The sequence below is a fragment of the Brassica napus genome, chromosome A2 (genome assembly GCF_020379485.1).
Source record: "Brassica napus cultivar Da-Ae chromosome A2, Da-Ae, whole genome shotgun sequence".
Taxonomy (NCBI): domain Eukaryota; kingdom Viridiplantae; phylum Streptophyta; class Magnoliopsida; order Brassicales; family Brassicaceae; genus Brassica; species Brassica napus.
Window position 1 is genome coordinate 8109457 of NC_063435.1, and position 14428 is coordinate 8123884.

The 14428-nt window shown below is 31.8% G+C and overlaps 1 protein-coding gene across 1 annotated transcript; it reads left to right on the plus strand.

Moving 5' to 3' along the window:
- The first annotated feature begins 9826 nt into the window (after positions 1-9826).
- Positions 9827-14132, plus strand: LOC106409704. The gene is made up of 7 exons (XM_013850282.1): positions 9827-10026; positions 10193-10319; positions 10915-10965; positions 11851-11926; positions 11991-12061; positions 12211-12429; positions 13839-14132. Exons 1-7 carry the CDS (start codon positions 9827-9829, stop codon positions 14130-14132), a joined length of 1038 nt encoding a protein of 345 aa, XP_013705736.1.
- The last annotated feature ends 296 nt before the right edge of the window (positions 14133-14428 follow it).

Genomic DNA, 14428 nt, shown 5'->3' on the forward strand with positions numbered 1-14428 from the left:
TTGACACTCAAGCTTTGAACTCCATGTCTTTCAAATCTTGAACTCCTATCATGTCTTTCATCTCTCTTTACTTGATTTCTTAACGCCTTAGTTAGAATATCTGCCTTTTGTTCGCTCTTGGGTACATGCTCAACTTCTAGCAATTATTTTTCAACACACTCTCTGATAAAATGATACCTTAAATATATATATTTACTACGTCCATGAAACACCGTATTTTTAGAGAGTACAATTGCCGATCGATTGTCTATTCGTATGGTAGTTCTGTCGAATAAAACTCCAGTGATTTCTCCAAGGAGCTCTTGTAACCAGATCGCTTGTCTTGCTACCTCTGTTGCAGTCATGAATCATGTTTGGCAAATTCTCCATAATTTTTAGTGTTTGGTTGGAGAGTTTTTGTGTGAAAATTACATCAAAATAGTCTTTTCGAATTGGTTGGAGATGAATTCTTATAGTGATGAAATCACATTAAAATAGCGTGATTTTGACAATAAAATAGTATTATGATTTAGAAATGCGTAAGTGTTCAATTTTATCCGCCATAATAGATACAACAAAATGGAATAAACAATTGCTATCGGAAAAATCTAAGGTATACATAACTTTATCAAACAAAAGAAATACTATTCCCTCTGTTTCAATATGTAAATAGTTTTATTTAAAAGAAAATAAGAAAATTGTTACTTTTGAAAAATATCATTTAATATATAAGTTTAATCTTTTTTTTAAGACATATAAATTTAATCAATAACAAAAATGTATGAATTATTCGATTGGTCACATAATATCCAATAAATGTATAAATTACTTTGGATTATGTTAACACTTTATATTGTGAAACAATTTTTTTTGGGCTAAAACTACTTATATATTGAAATAGAGGGAGTAATATTTAATATTGGTTAGAGATGAAACAAAATAAAATATTAAATATATTCTAAAATGGATATTCGATCAAATCTGTACCGAGGTAGAGGATATATGAATGGTTGCGAAGCTGATCTAATTGTAAGTTGTGAGTCGGACTGTACCGAGCAAATAAAAAATAATTTAAAATTTTGGGTACCCACTCCGTGTCTACTCAGGCTACATAAAGATTTGAGATTCGCATTTTTAACAACGTAAATAAATTATTTTCTTGGAGTAGATATTTTCCAAAGAAGTTGGAATCAAAAGTTAAGTTGCTTGGACGAAATAAATACTTCACAAGTGATCAGAAGATGACATCAGTTAGACGACAACAGTCACCATTTACAGTTTTATAGCGGAGATGTTAACACTATTGCGTAACATGATATGATTGCTCTCCCTAAAATGAAAAACAAACATAAAATGGTTGCTAAATGAAAAGGTTATATATGTCACTTGTTTGGTTAAAAACAATAGGACTCGAAACTTCTCTCTTAGAATATCTACTAACGTAAAAGAAAAGTAGTACAGTATTCGACTTCCAAAGTTTTTTTTTTTTGCTAAATTCTATTTTCAAAGTTTCACATACTTTCTTTTAACTTAACTATGTATACTTTTGAAACTATATTTCTGTTGATAATTTTGACTCTCAGATTATTCATATTTACATATATTGATGGTCATAGACTCATAGTTTTTGATACAATAACTATATATTTTAATCAATTAAGCTAAAAGAATAAAAATATAAACAATAAAGTTATCGAAGAGAACACCGTTATATTGTTTATAGACTATCTTCTTCTCTCTGAATGATTTTTTTTTTTTTTGTCAATCTCTCTGAATGATTAATATCCCTTTTAGATTTTTATTTTGAAGTAAATAACATATTAAATACTCTTTCTGTTCCTTAAGATCATTGTTTTAGAATTTTCACACTTTTTAATAAAACATATTAAAATTTAGTTATAAATACATAGTTTTTTATAATTTTATATTTCCTATATTTTTAAACCAATAAAATTTTAAGAAATACAATTAATTTTCTTGAACTTCATAATTTTTCATTATTAATTGACAAAAATTACATTAGAAATATAAAATATGTAACTTTTTGAAACACAAGTTTTATCTAGAATATGGATTTTTTAGGAACGGAGAGAGTATATCTCTACGGATTTTTTCACGGTGCCAAATTGAAACTATATATTTCCATTGTGTTTCCAAATCTATTTTTTCTAGAAAATGTATCTTCGCGCATTTTCCAAGCATGAAACAGTTTCTACCCGAAATGAGGAGGAGAGGGTTCCACGCAGATAGCAAGTATTACCATTCAACATTCTGAGCTAGAACTGACCTACAAGTCATATCGCATTTAAATTACATTAACAGAAGAAATCAATTAAACATAAGATGTCAAAACAAAAACGAAAACAAATTCTCGCAATTATGGATCCCATATTTTTTGATATAATAAGGGAAGTAGAATCACATAATATCCAATAAATGTATAAATTACTTTGGATTATGTTAACACTTTATATTGTGAAACAATTTTTTTTGGGCTAAAACTACTTATATATTGAAATAGAGGGAGTAATATTTAATATTGGTTAGAGATGAAACAAAATAAAATATTAAATATATTCTAAAATGGATATTCGATCAAATCTGTACCGAGGTAGAGGATATATGAATGGTTGCGAAGCTGATCTAATTGTAAGTTGTGAGTCGGACTGTACCGAGCAAATAAAAAATAATTTAAAATTTTGGGTACCCACTCCGTGTCTACTCAGGCTACATAAAGATTTGAGATTCGCATTTTTAACAACGTAAATAAATTATTTTCTTGGAGTAGATATTTTCCAAAGAAGTTGGAATCAAAAGTTAAGTTGCTTGGACGAAATAAATACTTCACAAGTGATCAGAAGATGACATCAGTTAGACGACAACAGTCACCATTTACAGTTTTATAGCGGAGATGTTAACACTATTGCGTAACATGATATGATTGCTCTCCCTAAAATGAAAAACAAACATAAAATGGTTGCTAAATGAAAAGGTTATATATGTCACTTGTTTGGTTAAAAACAATAGGACTCGAAACTTCTCTCTTAGAATATCTACTAACGTAAAAGAAAAGTAGTACAGTATTCGACTTCCAAAGTTTTTTTTTTTTGCTAAATTCTATTTTCAAAGTTTCACATACTTTCTTTTAACTTAACTATGTATACTTTTGAAACTATATTTCTGTTGATAATTTTGACTCTCAGATTATTCATATTTACATATATTGATGGTCATAGACTCATAGTTTTTGATACAATAACTATATATTTTAATCAATTAAGCTAAAAGAATAAAAATATAAACAATAAAGTTATCGAAGAGAACACCGTTATATTGTTTATAGACTATCTTCTTCTCTCTGAATGATTTTTTTTTTTTTTTGTCAATCTCTCTGAATGATTAATATCCCTTTTAGATTTTTATTTTGAAGTAAATAACATATTAAATACTCTTTCTGTTCCTTAAGATCATTGTTTTAGAATTTTCACACTTTTTAATAAAACATATTAAAATTTAGTTATAAATACATAGTTTTTTATAATTTTATATTTCCTATATTTTTAAACCAATAAAATTTTAAGAAATACAATTAATTTTCTTGAACTTCATAATTTTTCATTATTAATTGACAAAAATTACATTAGAAATATAAAATATGTAACTTTTTGAAACACAAGTTTTATCTAGAATATGGATTTTTTAGGAACGGAGAGAGTATATCTCTACGGATTTTTTCACGGTGCCAAATTGAAACTATATATTTCCATTGTGTTTCCAAATCTATTTTTTCTAGAAAATGTATCTTCGCGCATTTTCCAAGCATGAAACAGTTTCTACCCGAAATGAGGAGGAGAGGGTTCCACGCAGATAGCAAGTATTACCATTCAACATTCTGAGCTAGAACTGACCTACAAGTCATATCGCATTTAAATTACATTAACAGAAGAAATCAATTAAACATAAGATGTCAAAACAAAAACGAAAACAAATTCTCGCAATTATGGATCCCATATTTTTTGATATAATAAGGGAAGTAGAATCATCAGGCTTCGAATGTTTGAAACCGCTCCGTGCCACACCGCAGTTAACAGTAACAAAAATCTTTGCATATACTATATATCTATACGTTTTTATAACTGTTAAAACCACACCGCCAGTTGAACCGCTTGTTCCGCCCCGCTTAAACCGCAGTTACCATTGGGAGCCATAACCTTCTTTTTTTTGGGTTAAAAGTTGGTCTGCATCCAAATAAGAAAACTTCACAAATATCTATGAATGATTTGTTTGAGGCTTTCTTACAAAAATCTATCTAAAATAAAGTTCTATCTTCGAGTACTTTCTATAGTCGATTAAATTAAAATAGAAAGAAATTATTTTTCTTTATTAAGAATGCCACAAAATATAACTGAATCCAACTAGGAAACAAAACTGGATGTTTACTTCAGAGTACAAAATTTTGGGTCAAAAAGTCACTGCTATCAGTCTCGTTCAAATGATTCCATTATATTTCGGCTGTAAAGAACTGTCAGAAAGAAAAACTTAAGAACTAGGAAGTATAATCAATTTCAATCATTTTGAAAGGAAAAATAATTATTGTGTATGATTACCTTCATGGGATGAATCCAAACTAAAAATCTTGAAGAAATCAATAAGGACATAAAATGGGGACTTTTATATGAAGTTGACTTGACTGACACCTCACCGCTTTTATGAGATTATGTCTCATGCGGAAAATTGCTCGTGGACGATGATCATGCACGTTCCTTTCCCTTCTTCTACAAGAAAAATGAAACAAACGACTCTTAGTATTTCCTTTACAAACATTTCAAGATATATGTTTTTCATCATCTACACAATCTAATTTGCACAAACATACTGGAATACTTTTTGGGCTAAAATACTTAAGCACACTGCTGGTTTAATGCTATCCAGGGCCGACCCTAGGTTAAAGTCCGTAAAACTTGGGCTTTAAACGCCAGAGAATATAAATCTTTTAGGGGCGTCAATGGTAAGATACTCTGTTAGTGAAGTGGCTTAAGTTCTTCTATTTTTAGTTCACGTATACAGGTTCAAAACTTATGTTTTCATTTTTTTCCCTTTTATTGACAAATCTTAGTTTACTTATTTATATTGTATTAAATGATAGTCATACAAAATAGAACAAATCTAATTTTTTTTTTTCAAAATGTTGCCATATGAGAGACTACCATATTTCCTTTCCTTCTTCTCTCTTTTTCATTAATGCATTATTCTTTTTTTTTTTCTGAGTAATTCTACTTACTAATGTGTTTGTAGAAAATTGTGCTTGCAACAAAATAAGAAATCTACGAGTTGGTGTAATCTGAAACCATTAGTATTTTCAAGTAACATTTTGAATGCATATGAACTATTTATAATCATTATTTTATCCTTTTTAGTTAATAAAATATGATAGATTAATATATCATCAATATATTAGGGTTCTTGATGAAAATTTTCTTTGGTTTTAAAACACTAAGTTTTTGAAAAATTATTATTAAGGAGCAAGTTTTTTTAATGCGCTTTAGGCGCCACGAAACTCCGGACCGGCACAGATGCTATCCCTCACATAACTTTGATATATAGGGAATCAGACGTTGTGTTACTACAAAAATAGATAGGACAAAACTATTATTACATGATGTGGTTCAGAGTTTGGGCATGCTTTGGCTCTAAACCTCCTTGTATAAAAAAAATTATTTACCTCATGTCAACAAGTATTTAATGGTTATAAATTATTGAAACCACTAAACTTTTCACATTAAAAAAAAATTCGTTAGTGTAAAATTTTGTTACACAAATATGCAAAGAATCATAAAATCATATGAGTAGAAACCTCATTTAATAAATATTCATAAGTATACTATATATCTATGTTAATATCATTTAAATTAAATTATATATCATGTACGATAGATATGATTGATTGTTATGATTTATTTACCTTAAAATGATTGCAAATAAACAAGAGTGGTCGTTTGATTTATATGTACACGCCAATTTATTACATAATATTAACTGATTCTTAGTTATTTAATATATAATTATTATTTTATTATTTCATATATGCAGAAAGCATAAAATAAATAATAAATATAAAATATTTATTCTACGCAAGACGTGGATCTTAACCTAAGTATCTATCTTTTTAATAATTTTAAATCTTAGACATTTTCTATATTTCAGACCAAAACAAAAGAACGAAATGAGAATAAACTCAAAAATCAATATTTATATCAAGCAATAACCAAAATGAAAAAAAAAACAATACAAAAAAAGAGAAACAATTAAAGATAGATAGGATTGGCACGTGAACTCTTCAAACTTTAATTAACTTTTAAATTACTAAATCATGATATAAAATCGAGCTAACATAGTTTCATTGTAACCAAATAGTAGGTCTGAGATTCTTTGGCCTAAACGTTAGGTTCTTATAAGTGATTTTTTGACCTAAAATATTTTTAAAAATGAGAACAGTTAAACAATAAACAAATTATGTAATTAACAAAAAAATCTTTTTAAAAAATATTTAAGAGCCAAAAATATGAATTCGATCAAGAATATAAATATTATTTTTCCATACGATATTTTTAAATAATTTTTATATAAATTCACCCTGTGCAAGGCGCAAACACCTAGTTTAGAAAGTAAAATCAAATACTTCACCAAAGTTATAGTTTTCTTTTCTTTAACTTCTATGTTACCGGATACAGACGTTGAGAGTGACGGAAACAGAAAAACCAACTGAAGTGAACTCCGAAGAGGTCGACGTACGGTGTCAAGACAAAAAGCAATTAAAGAACTGTCTACATATTATTACCACTACTGTTCACAGTCCATTATCATGGACACAAAACATCTGTCTTTGTTTCTAGGAGTCTCCCTTTCTTCTTGGATTTGTTTTGTTAACAGTCTCTCTCTCTCTTTGGGCCAATTGCCAAACAAAGACAGATGTTTCGGTCGAATTATTGTTTCCCATTTCTGTAGTCGCCGTTCAATATGAATATAGTACAAGTACGATGCTTTGTTCAAATTTTACAAAACATTATGAATCAATTATTCAAAAAAACAATACATCTTTAATATTATTTGTTAAGTTATAATTAGGGCTTGCCAAATAAACCGAAGCTGTAAAACCGAACCGAACCCGATCCGATAAAAATGAATCCGAATCGATCCTAACCCCACATAAATACCGAATGGATCTTATTTTATTGTATTTTGGATTATGGATATTATCCGAACCAAATCCGAACCTAAATGGATACCCGATAGAATCCGGAATATTTAAAATCCCAAAAAGAAACTTGTACCAAACATGATCTCAATTCCTATTATATATCCAAAATATATTGAACATCTAAGATAATTATCTATTACATGAAGGTTGATGGTTGAAGGTGGCGGTTGAAGCCTGAAGTTTTAAGATTTTGGTTTTGTTTTCATTGAATAATGTTTTTCATTGAATAATGTTTTTCATTTCATGAGAACTTGGTTATTGTTTTTTTTGTTTTTATTTAATTTGTTTTTTTTTCTATCAATAACTATATTTACCCTCGTTTGATTTCGAATTATCATGTTTGATATTCCTTTCTTATTTTTTAATCGATTTTACTTATGTTTTGGTTCCAAAATAGGTACAAATCAAGTATTTTAAAACCGAAAGAATCGATTTTACTTATGTTTTGGTTATAAAATTGATACAAATCATGTACATTTAAACCAAAAAAACGATTGGGACCTGAACCCGAAAGTACATCGAATTATACCAGTTCTTTGAAGATTTACTAACTCCGACCCGAACCCAATAGAACCTGAACCGGTCCTGAACCAAACTTTCATATAACCCAATGGGACTGATTTTGGTAAACCCAAAAAACCAAAACTCGATTGGGATCCTGATTGCCCATGCCTAGTAATAATATTTTATGTGTCATGCTCATATTAAGTTTTACAATGGTCAATTACATATACATTTCTAGTGAATTAAAATTATTATTACTAGTTTTCGTTATTTTTTTTTGAAAAATACTAGTTTTCGTTATTAATATCTCTAATTTAAAAGTCGACTATATTTATTTTATATTATTTTTTAGAAATGAGAAAAAATATCTTAAATATCTGTAAGACAATTTAAGATAATTTAATCACAAATCAACATTGTTTAGAGCATCTCCAATCCAATTATGTTTTGTCCTCTGCATATTTTCTAAAATTAAATAATTCTATTATAGAGGTGAATTTTCTCTAATGGTATACGTCCTTAAATGTTCGTGGTTTGATACCACGGAAAATCATGGTATGAGAAGACATCCATCTGATCTTGTTGATGTCTCACCAAGAAGACTATATGCAAAATATGATCCTTTTGTATTCCCGGGTAAGTAAAAAAAAAAAATATAGATATAGTTCTTTGAGATTTGATGTCTGATGAAAAGCCATGATTTGAAACTATGATTTCATTGTATCATGAACAGATAATTTTGATCAAGCATGTTTTATTCTTTATCCACGGGTACGTCGACATTCAAGCGATGACTGGTGGGCATGCACAAAAATTATTCCCGAAGAATCCAAAAAACATCAGAAATTGCTTTAACTGCGTGGCAAGATGATAGACGTGGCCAAGTTGCTGAAAGTTCATTGTTACGGGTGGAACACATATTGTTGATGATGTGTCTGATTATGATATTGCCCCGATGAATCCTCCAAATGATGAATATGTATCAGATGTTGATGTAGAATCAGACGGTGATTCAGATGATGATTCGGAATAGTCAAATATATTCTAAGATTGTAAAATATGTTGTAAGTTTGTAAAATATGTTGCAACAATGAAAAATATGTAATAAGGTTGAATAATATGTTGTAAGGATAAAAATTAAGTTGTAAGGTTGTAAAATATGTTGTAAGGATGAAAAATAATTTGTAAGGTTGTAAAATATATTGTAAGATTTTGGAATATGTATAAAGATTGAGAAATGTTGTTTTTGTACGAGGAGAAGGTTGATGGGTAAGAGTTTAGGTGTTATAGTTTAGGGGCTAGAGGTTTTGTGGACATGATTTGAACATAGCCACGACTATTGTGTGGCTAGATAGTGGCTATGACGAAACCAATCGGTTTGGCTCCAATTTATTCAGTTTTGGCACCATTTTTTTTCATTTTCACGGTTGATATTAAAACTTAGCCACTGTAAATTCGTGGGATGTTCGCGGCTATGATGAAATTTTGGAAAACCATTCAGTTTGGCTCCAATTTAGTTTTGTTTGCTCAAAATGTTTTTTTTTGCTGTTATTATTAAAATACAGCCACAGTTTGCTATGGTTTCACTGTGGCTCTGTTGAAATGGTTTTAATATCGGTTTTCCCGTTTCTTCTCAACACTTAGAAAGAAAACAAGAAAGTCGCCACCGACAAAAGCACTCGTCGTCTCTGATTCCAAGCCTTGCCGTCTCCGATTCCAAGCCTCGACATCTCTCGTCTCCTACTCTCATCTCTCAAGGTAACCCTCTATTTCTCCTTCCCTAACTTCTCGTTGCCGATTTAGGGTTTCCATTTCTTTGTATTGTTTGCGTTTTTTTTCTTTAGTGTTTCGATTTAGGGGTTTCAGTATCTGTCTACTTAAATGTTCTTGTTGCAGGTTTAGTTTTAGATTTGTCTCAGTTTCTTAGATTTTTCCATGTCTTAGATTTGTCTCTGTTTCTTTGTTTGTCTATGTCTCTCTTATTTCGGTTTTGTCTCTGTCTCTCTTATTTTGTTTTTTCTGTCATTTTTACTTCGGTTGTATACATATTCTAACTAATGGTTCTTTTTCTTTGGTTGTGAACAAATGAACACAACAAGAGTCCATGGGACAACTGTTGTGCCTCCTCCTATGCCTCCTGGTGCTACTGTACTGGCTTTGAATCATGCTGATTCCTCATATCGTTCCAATAGTTACCCGCAAATGACCCTCAACGCCATGCTCAATTCACCTGCTAGGCTATCACAGCTCTATCTCCATCCAAATAAACTCAATGGAGCTTTATGGTAAGATTACATCTCTTTCTTAGACTAGGATTGTTTCTGCTATTTGAATTGTGGCTGTGATTGCTTAGGATAGTTTCTGTTTATGATTGTTACTTAGGATATTTTAGTTTTTAGGATTGTTTTGTGATTGTATTGTTTTTGTTACTGATGTTTGTTATCATTATAGGTTTGGTATTGGCCCATCTGTCAACGCTTTCATTCGGGCAACTTGGCAAGGATACTACATGTGGCCTTGGAAGAGTTGGAGGAAGGTTCCTGATGAAAGGAGGGAGTCATGGTGGCAAACGTTTGTGGTAAGTGACTAGTATATGATATACCATGGATTTTATCCATTTTTAGCCATGGTATATAGGTGTTTTTAAATACATTATAGTTATTTTAGAGTCTTTTTAGTATATTTTCAGGTTTAGGTACGTTTTGGAGGAAAGTGGTGATTTTGGAGTCTTTTGGAGCCTTTTGAATGCAGAACTGCACAGACGTGTCAGATGTTTATATATGGATTGAGACCTTCCCACGGTGCGATAGGGCTTATATTTTGACACATGATAGACCTTTGCGTTATATTCCCAATGCCACCGGTTTGAGGTCAATCCAACGGTTAGATCAAGAAGTTATGTCCGTTTTACTGAAGAGTGGTCAGTCTGTCTCGAGAGAGAGAGAGAGAGATGACGAGGAAATGAAGGAACGTTGATCGATGGTTCACCCTTGGTGTCGATCAACGGTGATTCCAGAACACGGGCCTAGTATATTTCAAGACTGACTTAAGCCCAAAAGCAACCACAAATTACCAGAATACCCATTGACAATCTAAACTCCTATTTTTGTGTGTTTCTAAGCCATTGTTGACGGCTACACTTTCTTTAAGCTTTATTCTATTGTTTCTCTTAGGTTAGGAGAGAAGGGAGGGACTCTCAAGGAGTTCCTCCTAGAACTCCTTTGGTTTTATCATTGCTCTCTATTTTATTTTTGTTCATCTATGATTTCTGTGACAAAATTCATGCTTGAATAGATCCACCTGTTAGATTTAGGGTTCGGATAGTCATGAGGGATTAGCCCAAAATATAGAACTGCTGAGTTGTCTGGATATCCATCAATTGAATTGATCTTATTGCTTGTGTTATATACTAGCTAACGAGAACCCTGATCTTAGATAATTATAGGTGCAAGCGGAAGCTTGGTCTTTTACCTGAACTAATTCATATTGTGCTAGGATTAATAGAAACAAGCGACCGCTGATTTAGTTAAACCTGGTGAACACGTTCAAACCCGCTCACTAAAGCTTACTAGAAGGGACGTTGATCGACAACTCCATAGTTGCATCGATTGACAGACTGAAAGGTGTATCGTTCGACTATCCATTGATAACGTCGATCGACACTTTCTCAAGAACAACAAGCGATAGTTGAGGTCTTAGATTTAGACAATAGATAATCTAAACAAACGGAAGTTGATAGATTAGTTTGAGTTCTAGAATATCCAACCTTAGTTTCTATACTATTATAGTCATGATTGCCTGAATAGAAACCCTAGATCTAGCAACCATCCTTCCATCAACTCATCAATCAATCTCTTTATAACAACTACCTTGTTCACTCTGTTCTGCTATTTACTTCTTTATAATCTATTAGCCTAGTTTAATCAATAACTATTTAGATCTAGTGTGTGCCCTCACTCCCTCCGAATTCGATCCCTAAGTGCTACAATTCGGCCTCTTATTTGAGAGAGTACGATTCACTCCTTAGGGTAATTTGAGTGATATTAGTATACATTATATATGCCGCTTACATGTTTTTAAATCACTTACTCTTTTGTTTTCTTTTGTAGCAAAATTTCTATTGGGACTCTGAGTTTAATGACTTGGTCTACGCTCTATGGAAGAAAGAAATATGGACAACCATTGGTGAAAGGATTAGCAAGAAGAAGTGTGAACAAAAGAAGCTAAAGTATATCAATGATGCTGACAGACACTCCTGTTGGAGCATTGAGCGACCGAAGCAGCCAAAAAGAAGAGCAAGAAGGCTGCAAAATCCCGCAAGTATGATCCTGTGGGTAAAGGTTGCCACAAGCATAATGCAGGACCTAGGTTTTTTGCAAGGATAGAGTATAACATGGTATCTTTTCATGTATATACTTTTAAATATTGTTCTTTTTCTAATATGTTGTAAAATATGTTTTTTTTTGCAGATGATTGAGTCTGGTACTAATGAACGGCCATCTTACACTGACCTAGTCAGGAAGACACACACCCGAAAAGATGGAACTTTCGTGGACTATCATGCTGAAGAACTGGTTACTCAAGCAGAGATCGAAGCCATACAGCTCTCTAACACTGAAAGATCACCCGGGAGTCGAATTGCATCATCGGCTCCTTCTCGCCTTATGTTAAACAAAGCTTATCTGAAGGTATGTTTACTTAAGATTTCAATTCTATTAATTGTTTTATGTTCTGTTTTGTATGTGGAATTAGATATGACTTAGTCTGCTTAAGAATGTGGTTAAAAATGTCTTATGCTATGTTCAGTTTATTTACAAAGGGGCTGTTTGTTTCACCATTTGTCATCTCCATCCAAATGATTCATTTGTATGATCTATTCAAATGATCCATTCAGATTTTTGTGATTGTTTGTTTATCCATCCACATGGCTCATCTAGATGAATCATCAAAATGGATCTTATGTTTGTTTCTTTATTTTCATTTCCATTCAAATGAGTTTAGTAAACAAATCACCAAAATACTCTTGTGTTGGTTTAATCATATGTTTGATATTAACTTTAACTATATTACATTTAATTATTGAGTTTAATATATTTACATTAGAATTATTTCAAAATTAACGATTTTTTTTTTGCGGTTTGGGCGGGAAAAAAAAAAGATTTTTCGGTTTTAGCGAGAAAACACATTTTTCGGTTTTGGTGGGAAAACAAGATTTTTTGGTTCTGGCGGGAAAACGAGATTTTTCGGTTTTGGCGGAAAAATACAAATTTTTGGTTTTGGCGAGAAAACACGTATTTGTGGTTTTGGCGGGAAAATGCATTTTTGCGATTTTGGCGGGAAAACTCGTTTTTGGCGGGAAAATGCGTTTTTGTGGTTTTGGCAGGAAAACTCGTTTTTTGCGGTTTTGCGGTTTTGCGGTTTTGGCGGGAAAATGCGTTTTTGCAGTTTTGGCGGGAAAACGTGTTTTTGCGATTTTGGCGGGGAAACCCGTTTTTGGCGGAAAAACGTGTTTTTGCGTTTTTTGCGGTTTTGGTGGGAAAACGAGATTTTTCGGTTTTGGCGGAAAAATGAGATTTTTCGGTTTTGGTGGGAAAATGAGATTTTCGGTTTTAGCGGGAAAACACGTTTTTTTTGTTTTTGCGGAAAATACGTTTTTTGCAATTTTGGCAGGAAAACGTGTTTTTGCAATTTTGGTGGAAAATTGCGTTTTTGGGGTTTTGGCGTGAAAAAATAGTTTTTAGGTTTTCACGGGAAAACGTGTTTTTGTAGTTTTGTCAGTTTTCATATGTGACAAAAATGATATTATGTTTAGGTTTGTAATTTGTGAATTACATTAGGGGCATAATAGACATTATACCATTTTGAATGAACCATCTCCATTCAAATGATCCAAATTGGTTCAGCTGAATGGACTTTAAAATTAAACCTAAATTTCCAAAAGTCATCCAGATGATCCATCTGAATGAGTTGCACTTTTAGTGCCTAAACAAACAAAACTCTCATCTTCATCCAAATGACTCATCTAGATGGAGAAACAAATAGGCCCAAAGTTGACTGTAACCTGAGTTGATTAAAATTGTTTTATGTTATGTTCAAGTTGGTGTTGGTTTTCACTGTTTTACCTTTCCTCTCAGAGAATGCTAAGGGTAAGAGGGGACATGTTTATGGACTGGGCAGTGCCCAATACAGGGAGCATGTACCTTCTTCACGCGTTCCTAATGGTCTTGCCCACAAGCTGAAGCTGAAGATGCGTGTAGGCAGTCTTGAGAAAAGCCTCAAAAGTGTCAATCGGCTCCTCCAAACACTTCTGCTCCAACAAGCACCTACTGGACAGACTTCTGCTCAGCCTCAAGCCCCAACTACTCAGCCTAACCCTGTCAATGGCAAGTAGAAGTAGGTTGTTCATCTTGTCTTCTCTTTTGTAACAAGGTTTATAAAACTCTAGGTATTTTGGTAGAGTCTTCTTAGACTCTTTAACTATGTCTTTTTGTAGAGTCTTCTTAGACTCTTTAAAACTCTTCTACATGATATAATTATCTATGTTTTAGTAATGTTGAACCTACTCTTTTATATATATGAAGTTGTGTTTTCATTGAATCTGCAATGTTTTTAATATTTGAATGGAAATATAATTTGATAAAATTGGCAAATTAAAACTAATCAAAAGAAATTTTTTTACAAAAAAGC